Source organism: Salvelinus namaycush, chromosome 6, assembly GCF_016432855.1.
Source record: "Salvelinus namaycush isolate Seneca chromosome 6, SaNama_1.0, whole genome shotgun sequence".
Lineage (NCBI taxonomy): Eukaryota > Metazoa > Chordata > Actinopteri > Salmoniformes > Salmonidae > Salvelinus > Salvelinus namaycush.
In genome coordinates, this window is record NC_052312.1 from 42,714,889 (window position 1) to 42,740,406 (window position 25,518).

General features: G+C 44.0%; 1 protein-coding gene across 2 annotated transcripts in view; it reads right to left on the reverse strand.

Annotated features, from left to right (window-relative positions):
- LOC120050043 (filamin-C-like) overlaps positions 1 to 25,518 on the reverse strand; it is a 94,655-nt gene that overhangs the window by 35,853 nt on the left and 33,284 nt on the right. For both annotated transcript variants that reach the window (XM_038996654.1, XM_038996653.1), the window contains exons 3-7: positions 20,077 to 20,174; positions 4,170 to 4,320; positions 572 to 690; positions 346 to 423; positions 56 to 218 (exon numbers count right to left, since the gene is read on the reverse strand). In XM_038996654.1, the coding sequence (XP_038852582.1) occupies positions 56 to 218; positions 346 to 423; positions 572 to 690; positions 4,170 to 4,320; positions 20,077 to 20,174 (609 nt within the window). The remainder of the gene's footprint in view (positions 1 to 55; positions 219 to 345; positions 424 to 571; positions 691 to 4,169; positions 4,321 to 20,076; positions 20,175 to 25,518) is intronic.

Below are 25,518 nucleotides of genomic sequence, written 5' to 3' on the forward strand. Positions count from 1 at the left end.
GATCTACTTCCATACCATGAACATGGTCCTCCCCAGATGTGTATGTGTGTGTTACCTGCTGTGTAGATGTCGAAGTAGGTAGGCTTGTTAGCCACGTTGCCTACAGGCTCCAGTCCTGGTCCTCTGGCCTGCACCTTGTTGGGATCTCCCATGGCCTTGGACACACTCACCACGAAAGGACTCCTGTCTATGTCCTGCCCAGCGAACAGCACCTTCACCTGGGGAGAGGAACATGGATAGACCCCTGTTAGACCGCTGGAGGAAATCCTAAACTACTGAAGTTTATAAACTGAGATTTCAAATATTTTCCAGTATATATATATACAGGTACTGTAAGTGTGTTACCTTGTGAAGGCCCTCCACTTTGGGCAGGTAGATGACAGAGTACGTCCTGTTCTTGTCATTGTTGGGGATCACTCTGGCCTGGAACAGAAAGAGAGGGCCGAAACCGGAGGAAGGGGAGAGATCGAAACTGAATGTGATGAACTGTGTGTGCAAATGAACAGCAACTTCAGGACGGAGGAGTGAGGGATTGAGGAGTTAAGGGTTAATGTGAGTGAGAGTGCTCCACCTCCTCTGTGTGTCCCTCTGGGTCCTCCACGTAGACCAGCACCTCCCCTAGCCCCGCCTCCACTGTCTCCACGATGAACTCAGCCGGCTTCAGCACCATGTTACCTCTGGGCTCAATACCTGACGGGGAAAAGGATGGAGACAGTAAGCAGGAGTACAGAACTAGATGTGAGAGCCCTCTGTCACTTATTCTGTGCTGACAGGTGTAAACAGGATGAAACACCTTCCTTTTCAACAATAATTCTTGCATCTAATATACAGAATAAACCAGATGGCCTTTGAGCTATTGAAACTTTAGAAGATGTAGATTGTTAAGGAAGTCTATTTTTTACCTACATTTAATTTGTTTTGTTATTTTTTTGTTGGGGCGGTGCATTGTCCATTTCAAATTATATGTTTATAAAACATATACCCGTAGGCTGTCACTCAAAAGAAGAAACATACATACAGAGTTTAAGTAAGTAATAATACATTCAGTACAAACAGGATAGGAAAAGAAAAACAAGTGGGCCTCCACCCCCAACCTCCCATCCCATTCCTCCAACCACACCCAGCCAACATGCCTCCATCCAACCCCGGGTCCTTAGAGTGCAAGAGAAAGAAGAGCACTATGTTTTCTGTCAATATACCTGGTAAAATATTGGTTAATTAACAACTGTAAAGGGGGCCCTATCAAATTTGTGATTTTTCCCCAGATTATGTTTTCTCAGTTTTATTTTTCCTTGTTTTAGATAGTTTTTCACTCTCAAAATTACAATTGTTCATAGAGAAACAACAAAATTGGATGTTCTGAGTCCATATCTATGGTTAAATTACATTAGAAGACCATTTTTTGGAGGTCTGGAAGAAAACTAAAAGTGAGTGTAATTCCCCTTTAATTGCACATCTGGCTCTTTAATTGTGCATTTAGCGAGTGAGGAATGTGCAGTCTAATGTGCCGGTCTAGCGATGGTTCTATACTGCTGCTGCTCATTCCATGGCAAAATGATTGTTATTATTGTTTTTGTATTCTTTAGCGGGTGTATCAGCTTTAATATTGCAATTAGATTGTGGCTTCTATCATTGTAATTGTCTGCATCATTTACAATCCCCCATATATTAATTTAAATAATATATACAGTGTCTTTTAAAAGTATTCACCCCCCTTGGCCTTTTTCCTATTTTTTGCATTACAACCTGTTATTTAAATTGATTTTTATTTGGATTTCATGTAATGGACATACACAACATAGTCCAAATTGGTGAAGTGAAATGAAAAAAATTACTTGTTTCAAAAAATTCGAAAAAATAGACAACGGAAAAGTGGTGCGTGCATATGTATTCACCCCCTTTGCTATGAAGCCCCTAAATAAGATCTGGTGCAACCAATTACCTTCAGAAGTTATATAATTAGTTAAATAAAGTCCACCTGTGTGCAATCTAAGTGTCACATGATCTGTCACATGATCTCAGTATTTATACACCTGTTCTGAAAGGCCCCAGAGTCTGCAACACCACTAAGCAAGGGGCACCACCAAGCAAGCGGCACTATGAAGACCAAGGAGCTCTCCAAACAGATCAGGGACAAAGTTGTGGAGAAGTACTGATCAGGGTTGGGATATAAAAAAATATCAGAAACTTTGAACATCCCACAGAGCACCATTAAATCCATTATTAAAAAATGGAAAGAATATGGCACCACAACAAACCTGCCAAGAGAGGGCCACTCACAAAACTCACGGACCAGGCAAGGAGGGCATTAATCAGAGAAGCAACAAAGAGACCAAAGATAACCCTGAAGGAGCTGCAAAACTTCACAGCGGAGATTGGAGTATCTGTCCATAGGACCACTTTAAGCCGTACACTCCACAGAGCTGGGCTTTACGGAAGACTGGCCAGAAAAAAGCCATTGCTTAAAGAAAGAATTTGCAAACACATTTGGTGTACGCCAAAAGGCATGTGGGAGACTCTCCAAACATATGGAAGAAGGTACTCTGGTCAGATGAGACTAAAATTGAGCTTTTTAGCCATAAAGGAAAACGCTATGTCTGGCGCAAACCCAACACCTCTCATCACCCTGAGATTACCATCCCCACAGTGAAGCATGGTGGTGGCAGCATCATGCTGTGGGGATGTTTTTCCTAAGCAGGGACAGGGAAACTGGTCAGAATTTAAGGGATGGATGGCGTTAAATACAGGTAAATTCTTGAGGGAAACCTGTTTCAGTCTTCCAGTGATTTGAGACTGGGACGGAGGTTCACCTTCCAGCAGGACAATGACCCTAATTATACTGCTAAAGCATCACTTGAGTGGTTTAAGGGGAAACATTTAAATATCTTGGAATGGCCTCGTCAAAGCCCAGACCTCAATCCAATTGAGAATCTGTGGTATGATTTAAAGATTGCTGTACACCAACGGAGCCCATCCAACTTGAAGGAGCTGGAGCAGTTGTGCCTTGAAGAATGGGCGAAAAATCCCAGTGGCTAGATGTGCCAAGCTTATAGAGACATACCCCAAGAGACTTGTAGGTGTAATTGCTGCAAAAGGTGGCTCTACAAAGTATTGACTTTGGGGGGTGAATAGTTATGCACGCTCAAGTTTTTTCAAACTTATTTCTTGTTTGTTTCACAATAAAAAATATTTTGCATCTTCAAAGTAGTAGGCATGTTGTGTAAATCAAATGATACAACCCCCCAAAAAATCTATTTTAATTCCAGGTTGTAAGGCAACTAAATAGGAAAAATGCCAAGAGGGGTGAATACTTTCGCAAGCCAGTATTTCTGTCAACCCACAAGACGGTTATCACATCAACTGGCTACACACGGAGAGATAGACACAAACGTGTGCACCACACAGACAGACAGGGGCAATATTTCTGGAAATTAATTGGCAGATAGTGTTAGGTTTGGCTTTTTAAGCCAATAGTGGCTAACCAGTGGTGGGATAATGTCAGTGTTGAGCAATGTTGTTCATTGACTAGCACCATTCATTCTTGCTGTCAATTACAACCTTATCCACTTGCGATTAGGAGAGAGGGAGGTGATTACCATCTAAGAGCAAACATATTTTTTGGCGGCAGTGCTGACTGCCAGTAGTAATCATCTCTGATTGATTGAGAGAATCAAGGAGCTATCATCGTGAAGTAACATAATAGATGCAAAGTATTGAATATTTACATTCATGCACTTCTAAATTCATTTTGTAACTTTGCCCAGAAGCATTTAACTGCAGGGCCACATCATATGGAGGAATGTGTCTACCTGATTTAGGGGACACGGTGAACAGTTGGGAATTGGGGCCCATTTCATCATCAAATATTTCCCTGGTGTTAAACACAGTCCGTGAATAAACTTAAAATGTGTAAATTGATGATTCGGATTATGGGATGCCAAGGTCATATTTTTCCATATTCTGTTCCAGTTAAAGGGTTGTTCAGATTCAATTACATCTGTGGACCATATTTTTTTAATGGCTAGGTCAGAACATGAGCTTTCCAATAGTTGTTTATATATTATAGAGGTCAGTCCTGTCGGGAGCCCAGATAATTTATTTATAGATAAAGAAGTTAAAGAAGTCTTTGAAGGAAGTCAGTCGTTACATTCCCAGTCTCTCTCTCTCACCTGGTCCATAGGCCTTGGCCATCTTGGGGTGCAGAGTCTTGGAGCGCAGCGGGGCACCAGGCTTCAGCTTGGACTTGGGAAACTGGGACAGGTAGGTCATCACCGAGTGCTCGTCCACATTGGGATCCACTATTTCCTCAGGGGCTATCACCTACAGAGAGGGAGAAGACAATAGACAGTGCACAGGGTCAAAGGTCATCATCACTTCCTGTTTCTCTATGGATATACTCACAAGATATAAGATGCATGTCTCTAACAATGGGAGTCGTTGTCCACAAAGCGGCACGGCGTCGTGTCTAGCTCCTGCCTATCCTTTCCTTGAATTGGTGGATACATCTTATTATTGAAATCCTTTTCTGAATATTAGATGAGGGTTGTTGACTTCAACCGCCTGTATTCAATGGAGAGAGAGGCTTTGCTTCTAGCCTCATTCCATGAATATGCATAGCAATCTCGAGACAACTCCGATATCAAGTGTTGTTTCTCAAAGTTGAAGTGATGTCATGTTTCCTACTTATATTAGTACACTCGAAACAACTTAAGAATTACAAAACTGCTATTTGATCAAACAAACCTAATGTAGCAAATAATCCATGAATGTGTTTGTTGACAAAATGTTACACTCTCTCATTGACCTCCATACAAAAACTCCTTGATTGGTGGGCGAAACAACGAAAAAACGCCTCCTGCTGGAGGGATACAGATTTTCCACCGAGTTGGGCCTCTCTCTTCCTCTTCCTCTTCCTCTCCGTACACAATCAAAGCCTCATTTAATAAGAAGAGGGGGACAGGAAGAGGCGCAGCACACATAGGAGTCAAAGGTTATCACATCACTTCCTGTTTCTCCTAACACACAATCAAAGCATGATTTAATAACGTTATAATAAATATTGTATTAACAACTACTAACCCGAGGATAAAGAACTTACTTCAAATGAATGCACATCAAAGAGAGACATGAAATAGACATAGAGTCTGTAAAGTTGATGTAAAACAACAGGCTGGTGAAAGGACCGAGAAAACCAGGGCAGTGGAATCAAAAGCAGCAGCTCTGATGGAATGAAAAGCTAATTGTATTGTCCAACATCACAATGTGTTTTCCTTATGATCACAGTGGAAAGAGGGGGTGGAGAGGGGGAATAGAAAAGCGAGAAATGCCACCAGGAAATCACATTGGAGTAGTTGAATGTTTTATTGAGAAAGAAAGTTCCCCTACATGGAGCTGGAGTGAGCTACAGGAGTGAGGTTTGAGTAGAGAAAGGGGGAAAGGAGAAAGGGAGAGGAGAAAAGAGAGAGCAGAGGGAGAGGGGGGAGGAGAAAGCAGAGGGAGAAGGGGAAGAAGAGAGCAGGACAATGAGAGACTTAGAACAAGTAAAGAAAAGAGATGGAAGTGATATAGAGAAAGAAAGAGAGGAGGGAAGGGGGAGATGTAAGGAAAAATAAAAAATATTTGAGAGAGAGAGATAGATGAGCTCCTGCATTTTTCAGCATGTTCTTAAAAAAAGATAGATTTAGAGTTAGATAAACTTGGAGTTTTTGTCAGGAACATATACAGGATGCTACCCTCTACAACATAACCTTCACTCCAAATCAAAACTCAGAAGCTTTAGAAGCTGCCTCCCGCTGTTCAGAGGTAATTAAAATACAGTTCCCTGTGTATGTAAAGAATGATACTGCAAGAAAAGATCACAAAATGAAGATCCATATGGAAAAGCAACCTCATCTTCCACACAAACCACCCCCTGGCATGGCACAGTGATATATTAGCACACTACCCCTCTATTAAGGGTAATATAAATCTCTATAAGTCTGGAACAAAATTGGTACAGGGCAACCCCAAACAGTTTCAGCTGGACTTTCACCTCATCAAAGAATTAGCCCAGCAGGAGAAGCTCTCCCTTGAGAAAGCTACCCCCACCCCGAGCCGGTCAGACCAGACCTCTTCATTATATAACCCTACAGACGAGCAACCCCAAGCGGAAAGTCAACCTCCCAGCACAGGGTACTACTCCCTCATTGAAATGAAGGATACATTTACCCAGCTGGATTTAAGGCAGGTGGAGCTGGAACAGCAGGTGATTACACTCCAGTCAGCACAGACCCAGACAACAGTCCAGAACAACAACACCCCCTTAACCAGACCCGGAGAGCTGGAGGTGGAGAGAGACATATCTGCACTCTGGACTGTGGTGAGAACTCTTCAACAATATAAAAAACAAGAGCAAGAGAAGCACAGAGCACTATCTGTCCACGGTGGCGGCTCTGGCTCTGGACGTGGCCCCCACCCCACCATAGTTAATCCCCGCTTCCGTGGCCTCCTCTTAATGGCTACCCTCCAAATTAACCCCACTGGACTGATGGGCGCCTCTGGACGGAGGGGCAGCACCGGACTGAGGGGCAGCAGTGCGTACAGGGCTCTGGAGACGCACAGGAGGCTTGGTGCGTGGTGCCGGAACTGGTGGTACCGGGCTGGAGACATGCACCACAGGGCGAGTGCGTGGAGGAGGAACAGGGCTCTGGAGACGCACTGGAAGCCTGGTGCGTGGTGTTGGCACTGGTGGTACTGGGCTGGGGCGAGGAGGTGGCACCGGATAGACCGGACCGTGAAGGCGTACTGGAGCTCTTGAGCACCGAGCCTGCCCAACCTTACCTGGTTGAATGCTCCCCGTAGCCAGGCCAGTGCGGCGAGGTAGAATAGCCCGCACTGGGCTGTGCTGGCGAACCCGGGGACACCATGCGTAAGGCTGGTGCCATGTACGCCGGCCCGAGGAGACGCACTGGAAACCAGATGCGTTGAGCCAGCTTCATGGCACCTGGCTCGATGCCCACTCTAGCCCGGCCGATATGAGGAGCTGGGATGTACCGCACCGGGCTATGTACACGTACAGGAGACACCGTGCGCTCTTCCGCATAACACGGTGTCTGCCCGTACTCCCGCTCTCCATGGTAAGCACGAGGAGTTGGCGCAGGTTTCCTACCTGACTTTGCCACACTCCCCGAGAGCCACCCCCCAATAATTTTTTGGGGCTGTTTCTCGGGCTTCCTATTGCGTCGCCGTGCTGCCTCCATTCGCCGGTATCCCTCCGCACATTGCTCCATAGAATTCCAGGCGGGCTCCGGTACCCTCCCTGGGTCGACCGACCACTTGTCTATTTCCTCCCAAGTAGTGTAACCCAGATCCTCATTCTGCTGCCGAGCTAGCTCCTCAAAACGCCGCCTCTCTGCTTTCGCTGCCTCCAGCTCTGCCTTGGGGCGGCGATATTCCCCTGGCTGTGCCCAGGGTCCTTTACCGTCCAATTCGTCTTCCCATGTCCATTCCTGACATCGCTGCTGCTGCTGCTGCCGCTGTCCGTTGCCACGCTGCTTGGTCCGGTTTTGGTGGGTGATTCTGTAACGCTCGTCGTTATGTGGAAGAGAGGAGGACCAAATTGCAGCGTGGTATGTATCCATATTTAATCGAACACTTTTTTTTAACACGAACAAAACAATAAACAAAACGAAACCAACGACGCTACAGTCTTGAACATGTGAATCTAGAAAACTTAGAACGCAACGAACAGGAATAATCACCCACAAACAAACAGTGAGAACAGCCTACCTTAATATGGTTCCCAATCAGAGACAATGACAAACACCTGCCTCTGATTGAGAACCATATTAGGCCAAACAATAAACCCAACATAGAAACACAAAACATAGAATATACCCACCCAGCTCACGTCCTGACCAACTAAACAAAGACTAAACAAAGGAAATAAGGTCAGGAACGTGACAACTAGAGGGGAGGATCAGACTACTGGAGGTGAGGGTGAGGGGGATGGCATGTGACAGAGAACAACCCACTAGAGAGGTGGCCACCCCCGCAGAAAAGCCGGCAGAACAGCCCACCTCAGCTCCCGACAAAAGTCTCGATACCACAGCAGAACAGTTCACACCAGACCCTGACCATATCATCGACATCACAGCGGGACAAACAAATGAAGAACCCCAAGCCCCCCCTGTCAGCCTCCCTGATAGCCCTCCTGACAACCCCCCCACACCCATTGAGGACATACACAAGACACAGATTGTACTCCTTATGGACTCAAATGGGAAATATATACAAGAAAAAAAAAACGATTTCCCAAACACAGTGTGTCTAAACTCTGGTGTCCAAACACCCAGCGCGCCCTAGACCTTCTGTCTGAGGACCAACTAGGTTCACCCAGCCACATAATAAAACACACAGACACAAACGACCTGAGCGCACAGCAGGAAAGGGTGGCCACAGCACTGAAGGGAGTGATTGAAAAAGCTTCTTCTACTTTCCCCAATGCACAAGTGGTTATCTCCACCCTGCTACCACGAAAAGACTTCCACCCTGCTACCATACAGGGGGTAAACGCAAGTATTTCCCGTGACTGTGCCTCAAAACCAAATGTTTTCCTGGCCCACAACCCTGGACTTGAACAGCCTCTATGGCCAGGTCCACCTATACAAGGCAGCAGTGCCCACCTTTGCCCGGACTCGAAAGGACTTTGCTCTCAAACGCAGCCCCAACACTTCACACAGGAGCAACAGATCAATAGACACCCCGCCCAGACCAGCGAGACACTCTCCCAGACCTGCGGGACACAGCCCCCGGACCTACACATAGAGGACCCACGACGAGAGGACCTACACCCAGACAATAACACCACCAGCCACATACACACCCCCAACCAATCAACACCCCCCCAAAGTCAACCATAACCACACCCCATTTAGGCCCCCTCAGATCAGATCCAAACACACCGCCCGGGCAACGAAGGAGTGGCTTCATAAGAAGCATTTCAAGGTCCTGGAGTGGCTTAGCCAGTCTCCAGATCTCAACCCCATAGAAAATCTTTGGAGGGAGTTGAAAGTCCGTGTTGCCCAGCAACAGCCCCAAAACATCACTGCCCTAGAGGAGATCTGCATGGAGGAATGGGCCAAAATACCAGCAACAGTGTGTGAAAACCTTATGAAAACCTCATGGCCTCTAAACCTTCAAGCTGCATACTGAATCCTATTCCTACTAAACTACTGAAAGAGCTGCTTCCTGTGCTTGGCCCTCCTATGTTGAACATAATAAACAGCTCTCTATCCACCGGATGTGTACCAAACTCACTAAAAGTGGCAGTAATAAAGCCTCTCTTGAAAAAGCCAAACCTTGACCCGGAAAATATAAAAAACTATCGGCCTATATCGAATCTTCCATTCCTCTCAAAAATTTTAGAAAAAGCTGTTGCGCAGCAACTCACTGCCTTCCTGAAGACAAACAATGTATACGAAATGCTTCAGTCTGGTTTTAGACCCCATCATAGCACTGAGACTGCACTTGTGAAGGTGGTAAATGACCTTTTAATGGCGTCAGACCGAGGCTCTGCATCTGTCCTCGTGCTACTAGACCTTAGTGCTGCCTTTGACACCATCGATCACCACATTCTTTTGGAGAGACTGGAAACCCAAATTGGTCTACACGGACAAGTTCTGGCCTGGTTTAGATCTTACCTGTCGGAAAGATATCAGTTTGTCTCTGTGAATGGTTTGTCCTCTGACAAATCAACTGTACATTTCGGTGTTCCTCAAGGTTCCGTTTTAGGACCACTATTGTTTTCACTATATATTTTACCTCTTGGGGATGTTATTCGAAAACATAATGTTAACTTTCACTGCTATGCGGATGACACACAGCTGTACATTTCAATGAAACATGGTGAAGCCCCAAAATTGCCCTCGCTAGAAGCCTGTGTTTCAGACATAAGGAAGTGGATGGCTGAAAACTTTATACTTTTAAACTCGGACAAAACAGAGATGCTTGTTCTAGGTCCCAAGAAACAAAGAGATCTTCTGTTAAATCTGACATTTAATCTTGATGGTTGTAAAGTCGTCTCAAATAAAACTGTGAAGGACCTCGGCGTTACTCTTGACCCTGATCTCTCTTTTGATGAACATATCAAGACTGTTTCAAGGACAGCTTTTTTCCATCTATGTAACATTGCAAAAATCCGAAATTTTCTGTCCAAAAATGATGCAGAAAAATTAATCCATGCATTTGTTACTTCTAGGTTAGACTACTGCAATGCTCTACTTTCCGGCTACCCGGATAAAGCACTAAATAAACTTCAGTTAGTGCTAAATACGGCTGCTAGAATCCTGACTAGAACCAAGAAATTTGATCATATTACTCCAGTGCTAGCTTCCCTACACTGGCTTCCTGTTAAGGCAAGGGCTGATTTCAAGGTTTTACTGTTAACCTATAAAGCGTTACATGGGCTTGCTCCTACCTATCTTTCCGAGTTGGTCCTGCCGTACATACCTATACGTACGCTACGGTCACAAGACGCAGGCCTCCTAATTGTCCCTAGAATTTCTAAGCAAACAGCGGGAGGCAGGGCTTTCTCCTATAGATCTCCATTTTTATGGAACGGTCTGCCTACCCATGTGAGAGACGCAGACTCGGTCTCAACCTTTAAGTCTTTACTGAAGACTTATCTCTTCAGTAGGTCATATGATTGAGTGTAGTCTGGCCCAGGAGTGTGAAGGTGAACGGAAAGGCTCTGGAGCAACGAACCGCCCTTGCTGTCTCTGCCTGGCCGGTTCCCCTCTCTCCACTGGGATTCTCTGCCTCTAACCCTATTACAGGGGCTGAGTCACTGGCTTACTGGTGCTCTTTCATGCCGTCCCTAGGAGGGGTGCGTCACTTGAGTGGGTTGAGTTACTGACGTGATCTTCCTGTCTGGGTTGGCGCCCCCCCTTGGTTTGTGCTGTGGTGGAGATCTTTGTGGGCTATACTCGGCCTTGTCTCAGGATTGTAAGTTGGTGGTTGAAGATATCCCTCTAGTGGTGCGGGGGCTGTGCTTTGGCAAAGTGGGTGGGGTTATATCCTTCCTGTTTGGCCCTGTCCGGGGGTATCTTCGGATGGGGCCACAGTGTCTCCTGACCGCTCCTGTCTCAGCCTCCAGTATTTATGCTGCAGTAGTTCATGTGTCGGGGGGCTAGGGTCAGTTGGTTATACCTGGAGTACTTCTCCTGTCTTATCCAGTGTCCTGTGTGAATTTAAGTATGCTCTCTCTAATTCTCTCGTTCTCTCTTTCTTTCTCTCTCTCTGAGAACCTGAGCCCTAGGACCATACGTCAGGACTACCGGGCATGATGACTCCTTGCTGTCCCCAGTCCGCCTGGCCTTGCTGCTATTCCAGTTTCAACTGTTCTGCCTGCGGTTACGGAACCCCTACCTGTCCCAGACCTGCTGTTTTCAACTCTTAATGATCGGCTATGAAAAGCCAACTGACATTTATTCCTGATTATTATTTGACCATGCTTGTCATTTATGAACATTTTGAAAATCTTGGCTCTCTCTAATTTTCTCCTTCTCTCTTTCTTTCTCTCTCTCGGAGGACCTGAGCCCTAGGACCATACGTCAGGACTACCGGGCATGTTGACTCCTTGCTGTCCCCAGTCCACCTGGCCTTGCTGCTATTCCAGTTTCAACTGTTCTGCCTGCGGTTATGGAACCGCCACCTGTCCCAGACCTGCTGTTTTCAACTCTTAATGATCGGCTATGAAAAGCCAACTGAAAATTATTCATGATTATTATTTGACCATGCTTGTCACTTATGAACATTTTGAACATCTTGGCATAGTTCTGTTATAATCTCCACCCGGCACAGCCAGAAGAGGACTGGCCACCCCTCATAGCCTGGTTCCTCTCTAGGTTTCTTCCTAGGTTTTGGCCTTTCTAGGGAGTTTTTCCTAGCCACCGTGCTTCTACACCTGCATTGCTTGCTGTTTGGGGTTTTAGGCTGGGTTTCTGTACAGCACTTCGAGATATTAGCTGATGTACGAAGGGCTATATAAAATAAACTTGATTGACTTGATTGATTGATTGAAGACTTACAGAAAACTTTTGACCTCTGTCATTGCCAACAAAGGGTATATAACAAAGTATTGAGATAAACTTTTGTTATTGACCAAATACTTATTTTCCACCATAATTTGCAAATAAATTCATTAAAAATTCTACAATGTGATTTTCTGGATTTTTTTTTCTCATTTTGTCTGTCATAGTTGAAGTGTACCTATGATGAAAATTACAGGCCTCTCTCATCTTTTTAAGTGGGAGAACTTGCACAATTGGTGGCTGACTAAATACTTTTTTGCCCCACTGTAAGTCACACATACGCCCAGGCCGTGAGCGGGCAAACAGGCCCAAGCCCCACACTTACACTAGCCCAAGCCAATGGCATGTACCAGATGCTCAGCAGGCTCTGCTCACACTTACTGACCTGAGGCCAAACCACACGACCAACAATATTGGACACTTTATGGAACACAAAGCCTTCACTCTCATCCTGGAATATCCGAGGCCTGAGGTCATCTGCCTTTGGCCTGAAGGCTAGGAACCTGGACTTCATCAAAGAAATCGGAAATACAGACATTGTCATCCTACAAGAGACCTGGTATAGAGGAGACGGACCCACTTGTTGCCCTCTAGGTTACTGAGAGCTGGTAGTCTCATCCACCAAACTACCAGGTATGAACAGGGAAGGAACTCAGGGGGTATGCTAATTTGGTATAGAGCAGACCTAACTCACTCCATTAGGTGTTAGAGGTTAAAACCTCTAACACCTCCCAAACCCGGATCCGGGATCCCCCCCATCAAAAAAGCTGACTAGCATAGCCTAGCCTAAAGCCACAGGGATATCATATAATAAAATGTTCATGAAATCACAAGTCCAAGACACCAAATGAAAGATACACATCTTGTGAATCCAGCCATCATTTCTGATTTTTAAAATGTTTTACAGGGAAGACACAATATGTAAATCTATTAGCTAACCACGTTAGCAAAAGACACCACTTTTTTACTCCACCATTTTTTTACTCCATCAGTAGCTATCACAAATTCGACCAAATAAAGATATAAATAGCCACTAACCAAGAAACAACTTCATCAGATGACAGTCTGATAACATATTTATTGTATAGCATATGTTTTGTTAGATAAATTTGCATATTTCAGGTATAAATCATAGTTTACCATTGCAGCCACCATCACAACTCTCACCAAAGCGACTAGAATAACTACAGAGACCATCGTGTATTACCTAATTACTCATCATAAAACATTTCTTAAAAATACACAGCGTACAGCAGATGAAAGACACAGATCTTGTGAATCCAGCCAATATTTCAGATTTTCTAAGTGTTTTACAGCGAAAACACAATATAGCGTTATATTAGCTTACCACAATAGCAAACATCACAACAGCATTGATTCAAGGCAAAAATAGCGATAACGTATAAACCACCAAAATATATAATTTTTTTCACTAACCTTCTCAGAATTCTTCAGATGACAGTCCTATAACATCATATTACACAATGCATATAGAGTTTGTTCGAAAATGTGCATATTTAGCGGCACAAATCGTGCTTATACAATGAGAATAGTGTCCAAAACCTCAAGCAATCTGTCCGGCGCCATCTTGGAGAGGCACCTATTCTAATCGAAAACTATTCATAAACTTGACTAAAAAAATACAGGTTGGACAGCAATTGAAAGACAAATTAGTTCTTAATGCAATCGCTGGGTTACATTTTTAAAATTAACGTTACTTCAAGCATACAGCGTGCGCTAAAGCGAGACGCACCGAAATTCATGGCGGAATTATTATTTGACATTTGTCAACATAAGTACGAATTAACAGCATAAAGACTGCTTACTATTAGCTGAGCTTCCATCAGAATCTTGGGCAAGGTGTCCTTTCTCCAGAACAATCGTCTTTGGGTTGAAAGATGTCCTCTTCTCCTGTCGAAATAGCAGCTAACGATAGCCACCCACTGGAGACGTGTCCAACTCGTGAAAGCACATGACAAAGAAATCCCAGAAAATCGCAATAAACTGCTATAAACTGCTATAAGTCGGTTTAAATTAACTACCTTATGATGTCTTTAACACCTATAACGAATAAAAACATGACCGGAGATATAGAACTACTAAAACGAAAGCGTTTGCAGGACGCCATTGTGATGTCTTCTTGCGCCAGGCGCACCGTTGAAAAGGACGGTACTTCCGTTCCACGGTCTTATATAGGGTCCCAGATTGCGCAATCCACTCCATTCAAATTCTCCCCGCTTACTGACATCTAGAGGAAGACGTATGCAGTGCATGTAGCCCGATGGCTTACATGGGGACTTATAAACTGACCTCAGAACAGGGACCTCGATTTCTGAAATCTCACTCCCTGACAGGAAATGTGCTGCAGAATGAGTTCTGTTTCACTCAGAGAAATAATTCAAACGGTTTTAGAAACTAGAGAGTGTTTTCTATCCAATAGTAATAATAATATGCATATCGTACGAGCAAGAATTGAGTACGAGGCAGTTTAATTTGGGAACTCATTTTTACAAAGTCGAAATGGCGCCCCCATAGGCTCAAGAAGTTAAATTAATCAAAACAGCAACATTTTACATTTGGCTAGAAATTCAAAAGACAATGATCTTAACAGAGAAAAATGTCCTCCTGTGTGCTACCAATATCCCCCCACTATAATCCCCATACTTCAATGAAGACAGCTTCTTCATCCTGGAGGGGGAAATCAATCATTCCCAGGCCCAGGGACATATACTAGTCTGTGGAGACCTAAATGCCAGAACCGGATAAGAACCTGACACCCTCAGCACACATGGGGACAAATACCTGCCTGAAGGTGACAGCATTCCCTTCCCCATATGCCCCCCTAGGCACAACTATGACAACATAACCAACAAAAATGGGTCACAACTCCTGCATCTCTGTCGCACGCTGGGTATGTACATAGTCAATGGTAGGCTTCGAGGGGACTACTATGGTAGGTACACCTATAGCTCATCTCTTGGCAGTAGTACTGTAGACTACTTTGTCACTGACCTCAACCCAGAATCTCTCAGAGCGTTCACAGTCAGCCCACTGACACCCCTGTCAGATCACAGGAAAATCACAGTCTACTTGAATAGAGCAATACTCAATCATGAGGCATCAACGCCAAAGGAACTGAGTAATATTAAGAAATGCTATAGATGGAAGGACTGTAGTGTGGAAACTTACCAAAAAACAATTAGGCAACAACAAATTCAATCCCTTTTAAACAACTTCCTGGACTAAACGTTCCACTGTAATAGTGAAGGGGTCACTTGGTAGTAGAAAATCTTAACATTATATTTGACCTCTCAGCTTCCCTATCAAATCTAATAATCTCAAATAGAAAACCAAAGAAAATGAACAACAATGACAAATGGTTTGATGAAGAATGCAAAAATCTAAGAAAGAAATTGAGAAACCTGTCCAACCAAAAACATAGAGATCCAGAAAACCTAAGTCTACGCCTTCACTATGGTGAATCACTAAAATAATACAGAAATACACTACGGAAAAAGAAGGAACAACATGTCAGAAATCAGCTCAATGTAATTGAAGACCACATATTCACCCTGCACAGGCTAATTGACAAACAAATTTAAAAAAAAGACTCTAACCACTTCTGGGCAAATTGGAAAACACTTAACAAACAACAATACGAAGAATTATCTATCCAAAATGGAGATGTATGGGTAAACCACTTGTCCAATCTTTTTGGCTCTATAACAAAGAACAAACAGCAAAAACATATACATGATCAAATACAAATCTTAGAATCAACTATTAAAGACTACCAGAACCCACTGGATTCTCCAATTACCTTGAATGAACTACAGGACAAAACAAAAACCCTCCAATACAAAAAGGCCTGTTGTGTTGATGGTATCCTCAATGAAATAATCAAATATACAACAAATTCCAATTGGCTATACTAAAACTCTTTAACATCATCCTTAGCTCTGACATCTTCCCCAATATTTGGAACCAAGGAATGACCACCCCATTCCACAAAAATGGAGACAAATTTGATCCCAATAACTACCGTGGGATATGCGTCAACAGCAACCTTGGGAAAATCCTCTTCATTATCATTAACAGCAGACTCATACATTTTCTCAGTGAAAACAATGTACTGAGCAAATGTCAAATTGGCTTTTTACCAAATGATTGTACGACAGACCACATATTCACCCTGCACACCCTAATTGACAAACAAAAAAACAAAAACAAAGGCAGTCTTCTCATGCTTTGTTGATTTCAAAAAAGCTTTCGACTCAATTTGGCATGAGGGTCTGCTATACAAATTGATGGAAAGTGTTGTAGGGGAAAAACATACGACACTATAAAATCCATGTACACAAACAACAAGGGTGTGGTTAAAATAGGCAAAAAACACACACATTTCTTCCCACAGGGCCGTGGGGTGAGACAGGGATGCAGCTTAAGCCCCACCCTCTTCAACATATATATCAACGAATTGGCGAGGGCACTAGAAAAGTCTGCAGCACCCGGCCTCACCCTACTAGAATCTGAAGTCAAATGTCTACTGTTTGCTGATGATCTTCTGCTTCTGTCACCAACCAAGAAGGGCCTACAGCAGCACCTAGATCTTCTGCACAGATTCTGCCAGACCTGGGCCCTGATAGTAAATCTCAGTAAGACCAAAATAATGGTGTTCCAAAAAAGGTCCGATCTCCAGGACCAGAAATACAAATTCCATCTAGACACCGTTGCCCTGGAGTACACAAAAAACGACACATACCTTGGCCTAAACATCAGCGCCACAGGGCTGTGAACGATCTGAGAGACAAGACAAGAAGGGCATTCTATGCCATCAAAAGGAACATAAAACTCAACATACCAATTAGGATCTGGCTAAAAATACTTGAATCAGTTATAGCCCTTTATGGTTGTGAGGTCTAGGGTCTGCTCACCAACCAAGAATTCACAAAATGGAACAAACACCAAATTGAGACTGCATGCAGAATTCTGCAAAAATATCCTCTGTGTACAACATAGAACACCAAATAATGCATGCAGAGCAGAATTAGGCCGATACCCACTAATGATCAAAATCCAGAAAAGAGCAGTTAAATTCTACAACCACCTAAAAGGAAGTGATTCCCAAACCTTCCACAACAAAGCCATCACCTACAGAGAGATGAAGCTGGAGAAGAGTCCACTAAGCAAGCTGGTCCTGGGGCTCTGTTCACAAACACAAACACACCCCACAGAGCCCCAGGACAGCAACAGAATTAGACCCAACCAAATCGTGAGAAAACAAAAAGATAATAACTTAACACATTGGAAAGAATTAACAAAAAAACAGCGCAAACTAGAATGCTATTTGGCCCTAAACAGAGAGTACACAGTGGCAGAATACCTGACCACTGTGACGGACCCAAACTTAAGGAAATCTTTGACTATGTACAGACTCCGTGAGCATAGCCTTGCAATTGAGAAAGGCAGCCGTAGGCAGACATGGCTCTCAATAGAAGACAGGCTATGTGCACACTGCCCACAAAATGAGGTGGAAACTGAGCTGCACTTCCTAACCTCCTGCCCAATGTATGACCATATTAGAGACACATATTTCCCTCAGATTACTCAGATCCACAAAGAATTTGAAAACAAATCTGATTTTGATAAACTCCCATATCTACTGGGAGAAATTCCACAGTGTGCCATCACAGTAGCAAGATTTGTGACCTGTTGCCACAAGAAAAGGTCAACCAGCGAAGAACAAACACCATTGTAAATACAACCCATATTTATGCTTATTTATTTTCCCTTTTGTACTTTAACCATTTGTACATCGTATACAACACTGTATATATACATAATATGACATTTGTAATGTTGCTTATTATTTTGGAACTTCTGTGAGTGTGATGTTTACTGTTCATATCACTTTTGTATATTATCTACTTCACTTGCTTTGGCAATGTTAACATATGTGATGTAAAGTTCTGTAGCAGCTGTTAGGCACATGAAATGTCTGTGTTTAAACAGCCCTCTGGATAATGGAGTCCATAATTGTACACAACCACCACATGGGGACTTACAGGTGGAAACACACACACGTTCACATACTCTCACACACACATGCTAATTTACAACCTATATACCCATAGGGTGTGTGGCTCTGAGAGGAAACAGGCTGTTCATGCTAAAGAGGTGCCACTGCTTCAGGCGTACATACCTGTACATTCATATATACATACATTCACAGACTCTTACTATAGGTATTCTACTCCCAATGTATAATGCTGAAATCATACTGACATTTTCAAGAGCTCTTAAACCATGCCCCATGGTCAGAAGAAATAATGAGTTTGGCCAAATGAAGCCAGTCAAAACGACTTCAAGACTTTCCCAACCTTGTTAAACTGTCTGTCAACAAGTTCTCTGTTTTCAGACAGAGAATGTTGATGAGAACCAGCTTGCATCATGCTGTACATCCCAGTGTGACACAATGACCAATTTTCTCCCTTTCTAATGGTCTCTCTTTCTCTTTATAGTCATCCATGTGGATCCCTCTCTCTCTCTCTCTCTCTCTCTGTCTCTGAGGGGTGTCAGAGGGTGTTCTAGCTATATTTAACCCTTGGCTGTAGGGCCAGGGGGTGAGCCTGAAAATAGAACAGCCATTATTTAGCATGGCCACTTACTAGGTTAACCACTATGCTATTCTTTGTGTGTTCCTCGACATATACAGGGTCAGTGGTGTTTTGGGGATCCCAATGTTTAAGGTTAGACAGGGGTAACAAGAGCTGATCCTGGTGCAGTTGTTCAAGATGTAGACACATCCCACGACCTTGTCACTCCCACCATGTGACCCATACTCAAAGCATGCTGAGATTTCCCCCACTATGCCATACAGTGATGGTCTGGACCCTCCCATATAAGCTCAAATGCAACATACACAAACACGTGCACACACACACACACTCCCTCCTCTATACACATGCATATACTTATTAAGAACAGCCTGAAAAATAGCAAGGCCCGACATGGTCTCACCAATCCTTCTAATCCCTAATATTTATGTTGCCATATATCTGCTTTCTCTCTCCTTCGCTCATTTCTCTATGAAGAGTTGCAGGTTCCTTGGTCTGCGTTAAAATCATTGACTAAGGAGCAGAAGGTTGTTTCAGCTATTGGTAACTAATGTTTGGGCCAATTAATACACTGAAGGAAGTGCTTATTGACACGATAAAACACAGGTTGCCCCTAGACAAGTGGACAAAACCACTAAGCGTGCACACGCACACACACACACACACACACACACACACACACACACACACACACACACACACACACACACACACACACACACACACACACACACACACACACACACACACACACACACAGGGAATATAGAGTTTCTGTTCATGTTTTCCATCTTGGAATCTAGAAGCGCTATAGACTAGTGTGTGACTGGGGAAACAGTTTGTGGTTTCATATGAACACGCTCCAGTGGTCCTGGTTGTGGCATTGGCTAACCCACCCTCGCCTCTTCAGAATCCAGCCTAACCTGATGCCAACCTGGCCTCTCCTCTCTCCAAGACCCAGCCCAGTACAGCAGCATGCCAATGTACCTCCACAACCACATACTGAAAAAATTAGCCAAACACAATCCCACATACACTTATCCACATTGGCCTATGTGGCTACGGACTGTCACCTGGGACACACCCACCAACTCCAACTCACTCACTCAAAGAACAGATTGATCATACAGGCTTATGACAAGTCTTACAGTGCATTTATAAACACGTCATAATACATTTTACCAATCTTTAAGCCGTAAAGTGTTATCACAGATTGCCCTGCTGTTTACCACTGAAGCCAGTTGCCTCAGAGTAACTGAGTCTAAACCAAGTATGTGGATATGAGTTTAACTAGATGAGTTGAACTAGTACGAATGAGTTCAGGTTATGTGAACTAAACCAGGTGAGACCAGGAGTGATGGTGAGTGAAGGTGGTGTGGTGATGTTACCTGGGGCACACCGAGCCAGTCGTCAGCCTGCTGCATGGCCTCCCTGGCATTCTCCACAGGCTGGCTAGGATCCCACGTCTCCCAGTCAGGACACAGGCCTACATGACAGATAGGGAAGGAGAGGGGAGAGAGGGAGCATTTAGTCATGGGACAACAGTACACAGAGAATCAACATAGGTCCATCCACTACGATTCGCTATAACCATGACAACAACTGCCAAACCATGTTTACCCGCAATACTTTGCCTCTACAGTAGAGACACGCAAGAGTGAGCTGGTCAATTCTTAGAGAGCGGTGAGTTACTTTTCTCCTGATGTCCGACTGTGGGTCACTTTGAACAAAGCTGACACACACACACACACACACACACACACACACACACACACACACACACACACACACACACACACACACACACACACACACACACACACACACACACACACACACACACACACACAATGCATATTATAGGATTATCAGGGAGTGGCGTGAGGATGAGAGATGTAGGAAGCCTGAGACGACACACAAACACAGAGGAGTGTCATCACTACACAGTTCTCTATCCACCAACCTGGTCTCAGCATTTTGTATTATTCTGTACGTAAATGCGAGACACTAGATTTAGTATGATATATTACGTTTCATATGGTATATATTAATTTGTGGATAGTTTGTGGATGTCCATCATCCATTTCGTATGATATGTTACGAATGACAATTCGTATGATATGTTACGAATTTGCAAAACGTAAGATATGTTACGAATTCTAATTTATTGTGGTTAACGTTAGCTAGGTGGCTAACGCTAACAATCGCCAGCTGGCTAACATTAGCAAGTTTAGGAGTTGGGATTAAGGTTAGAGTTAAGGGAAGGGTTAGCTAAAAGGGTTAAGGTTAGGGTTAGGGGAAGGGGAAGGGTTAGCCAACATGCTAAGTAGTTGCAGAGTAGCTAAAAAGAAGTAAAAAGCTGAAAAGTTGCTAAAATGCTAAAGTTGTCCGTGATGAGATTTGAACACGCAACCTTTGTGTTGCTAGACATTCGCATTGTATGCCCACCCATCCACCAAAACCAAGCACCCTCCTTTCTTTTTTGTCTTAAGTAACCTTCTGTCTTATGTAACCATACCAAACGTAAGTATAATACTAATTTGAGTGTCCCGGATTTGCATGTACTATGTTATGTCTAGTCTATGAGACCAGGCTGTATCCACAGACTGTGGAACGGGAGAGCGGGCTCAGCACTACTCAATGTGACAGAGTGGTTTGGTGTTTTTTACTGTTGTTTCTCCCACCTCAGTAAATGGCAATACATTTTCCATAAGTCTCATTAGCTGTCATGGCTGTCTCTATTGCAGTTCCATCCAGAATGTTCTCAGCTCAGGGTCACTTCCTTGCGCAAACCCCACTACTGCCAGGAGCCGTATGAAAACAGAGGCATGAGGCAAAAGGATACTACACAAATATATGGCAGAGATTGAGTGTGTGAGGGGGCTCTAGGGGGAATTTGAAAAACGAACAGGAGAGGAACATAAACCCCTAAAGCATTCTCCCACACTGCTAAAGAGCTGTACCTGCCCCTCATATTTGTTTGTGTTCCATCAACACACACACCAGCATACACTCAATACACACGGACAAACAGTGATACTCAAGATGGGTCATTATGTTTAATGAGCCCTCTACAGCTGGCCAGCAGTATAAACAAGTACCTTTTCAACCAACTCATACTAGTTTAATGTGCCTCTGTTAGGCTGAGGTGTGATTTACTGGCCCTGGGGGGTCTGTGACCAGGTAGTGTGAGGGTAGGCGAGGGCCATTCAGAGGGGGTGGATAGAGGGGTGTGTTGGGTAAAAATCTGATGAGTAACATTTCACTCTGAGGAGTGTGTGTGAGTGTGTGTGTGTGTGTGTGTGTGTGTGTGTGTGTGTGTGTGTGTGTGTGTGTGTGTGTGTGTGTGTGTGTGTGTGTGTGTGTGTGTGTGTGTGTGTGTGTGTGTGTGTGTGTGTGTGTGTGTGTGTCCCCAAAACCCTCTCTGTTCGCTGTTGCTTAGTCCTGGTTTATTGTTGTATTCTAGTGGAAATACACTGATTCACAAGGCATGGCCTCAAGCCACGAAAAAACCTTTCCTTAATTTACTTCTACGGACAATACGCTTTACTTTCACTGTTTTACTGTCCGCCCTTACTTCTAACAGAGAGGCCTCTGCCCTGTTCCTTTTGCTCCTTAACAACATACATGAGCACACACACACACACACACACAGACACACACACACACACACACACACACACACACACACACACACACACACACACACACACACACACACACACACACACACACACACACACACACACACAAACACACACACACACACACAATAATGTGTTCAGCAGGAAATGCGGCGCTCTACATGTGTTTCCACTTATTGCGTTCCTCGCTGCTGTGTTCTCTACTCTGACACTCAGCATGCTGTTACAATAGCCAGAAACACACTGCCTCCACACTGCAGCCTGCAGCACACCCATGTCCAGGGCCTTGCGGGGAAGGGGTTTGGCTGAACCAGGGGAACTCGAGGTGTCAGGACCAATTAGTTACGCAGTAGAGGATAGCAGGTCTGAGAGCAGTTTGAGTTTCACCCAAAACAGTTATTATATTTGACATTTACATTTTAGTCATTTAGCAGATGCTCTTATCCAGAGTGACTTACAGTTGGTGCATTCATCTTAAGATAGCTAGGTAGGACAAGCACATATGTCACGCCCTGACCTTAGAGATCCTTTTTATGTCTCTATTTTGGTTTGGTCAGGGAGTGAGTTGGGGTGGGCATTCTATGTTTTGTGTTTCTATGATTTTCTATTTCTATGTTTTGGCCGGGTATGGTTCTCAATCAGGGACCGCTGTCTATCGTTGTCTTTGATTGGGAACCATACTTAGGTATCTCTTTTTTCCACCTGTGTTTGTGGGAAGTTGACTTTTGTTTAGGGCACATAGCCTGTAGCTTCACGGTTTGTTTCTGTAGTGTTTGTTGTTTTTGTTCGGTGTCATCTTTATTCAATAAAGAAAATGTACGCCGACCACGCTGCACCTTGGTCCAGTTCTTTCAACAGCCGTGACAACATATCAAATCAAATCAACATTTATTTGTCACGTGCGCTGAATACAACCGGTGTAGACCTTACAGTGAAATGCTTACTTACAGGCTCTAACCAATCGTGCAAACACAAACACAATCGTAGTAAGTACATTTTTCCTCATTAAAGAAGTTATCAGCAAAGTCAATGCTAGTAGGAAAAGCAAAGTGCAATATTGTTTTAAATGCTCCACTGAATGTTTCACATTTCTCGCTTAATGGGTGAACGGTCCTGAATGTTACATTTTGTGCTGATTGTGCTGATTAGAAGAAAAAACGCTATCCTAGCGTTTTGGGCACCCTAAATGAGATTTGGTTTTGCCAAGAAAAAAAATAGCATTTTCAAAGCTAATTCCCTGTTTGCCATGAATTATGAGAGGCTAACAAAATCAATAGGGGCCCCATGGAGTTCAGGGCCCCTGAGTACGGGCCTAGCTGCAGCTCGTAGTCTGCATATAGGCAGAGGTGGCACTGCGAAAGAATGTGAGAGAATTGCACTTTGCCCTAACGCTACGTGTACTGTGAGAGTATAGCTTGTTCTGGATCTAGTAGTATAAATGTTTCAGTGAGAGCAGAGAGAAACAGAGCCCTGTATGGTCAAAGCCTAGAATAAAACCTGTTACTTAGTCCTGCGCAGTGTCAGAGACAGAGCTCTGTGTAGCAGCAGTGTAAACACTGCTAATACAGACACCTAGACAATAAACACACACTCACTGTGAAAAACAGAAAGGTGCACACACACGAACACACACACACACGATTAGGCACGTACACCATAAATTCACATGTAAAGCACAAACGCACACGCACCCACACACCCGCTCTGTGACCCCGCTGCTCTGGGTAAGTGAATTAGACTGGTTCAGTATGTGGGAGAATGGAGTCGTTGTTTGTTTATTGTTCCCCCACCTTAGCCCCTCTCCAACACACTTCTCAACGTCCTGCCTGAGCAAACACACTTTGTCAGGCACACAAAACACATAAACACACACTCGGGAGCATGCAAACACATGAAAACAAATAAAGCACACACATTCACACATTGGCTCTCTCTCACATGCACACGCACACTCACACACCTACAAAAGACAAAACACCTATACACACATACAGACACTCAGTAAACAAAAAGACAGCGCACCTCGGTTCTTTGCTTCCTTTCTCTGGAGTAACTAACACTGTGAACCTATTAATGCCATTCCACTCATCTGGTCTCACACCATTTGTACAAACACAGGATTAGAGGCTCTGTTGAACAAGACGTGTCTCCTGACCCGAGGTCAGTCTGAGTTCCCCTTGGAACGATGTCTTAGAAGCCCTACTGCCTGCCAGGAGCCTAGTACAAATTAGTAGAGGCCTTTACCGAGAGAGCCTAGAGTTATGAAACCTTCCCCAGCGGGGATCATTCTATCTGGGGCAGTTGTCGGGCAAGTCCACCTGGCTAGGCCCTGACGACCCTGATCTCTAATTACCGGCTATGCACTATCTCTCTGTGGTTTGGGGATTCGAAATGTCTGTGTTTTTTGGTTACCCCCCCCCCCTACACTCCTCTTCCTCATCCTCCTCCTCTCCCTTTCCCTCATTCTTCTCTCATCAGATAGTTTTATAATGACGAAACGGCTGGTTCTGATTAAGAGTTAGGGGTGGTAGGGGGAGCATACGGAAGACACACATCTCATTCTGGTTCAGTTCGGACTCCCCTTCTCTGATGTGGTACAGCTCAGGAATATTGCGTATTGAATGCAGCTTGTATGCTTTTTGGCCTCATCCATTCATACTTAGCGCCCACATCCCCACCTTGAATAGGATCTCCTCATTGATATCATGCTCTATGGTAGCCCCTGCACCATAACCTCTACCCCCACCCCACAGAACATGCCATGCATACACTCACCAAAAATAAACATTCTCATCGTCATCAAATCAAAGTTTATTTGTCACATGTGCCGAATACAACCGGTGTAAACCTTACAGTGAAATGCTTAATACAGGCAATAACAAACAGGGGGATTTTTACCGTTTTTTACAATCACTTTGGCACTCATTTCGGAACCTTGATGTCATTTTTCTAAACCCTAGACACAAAACTCACAACCAATGATCAAAATGCACATTTTTCAAAACTCTAACACTTTTTCCAATTGCTTGGATACAATACACATAAAGCTAAGATCATTTGTTCATTGAACTAAAATCGCCTGTTCAAAATGACACAACTTAACATCAAAGTATTACCATTTCAAAATGCAATTCACACATTACGTCTGAGATGACTGTCTATTCATTTCATTACAATGATCTAACT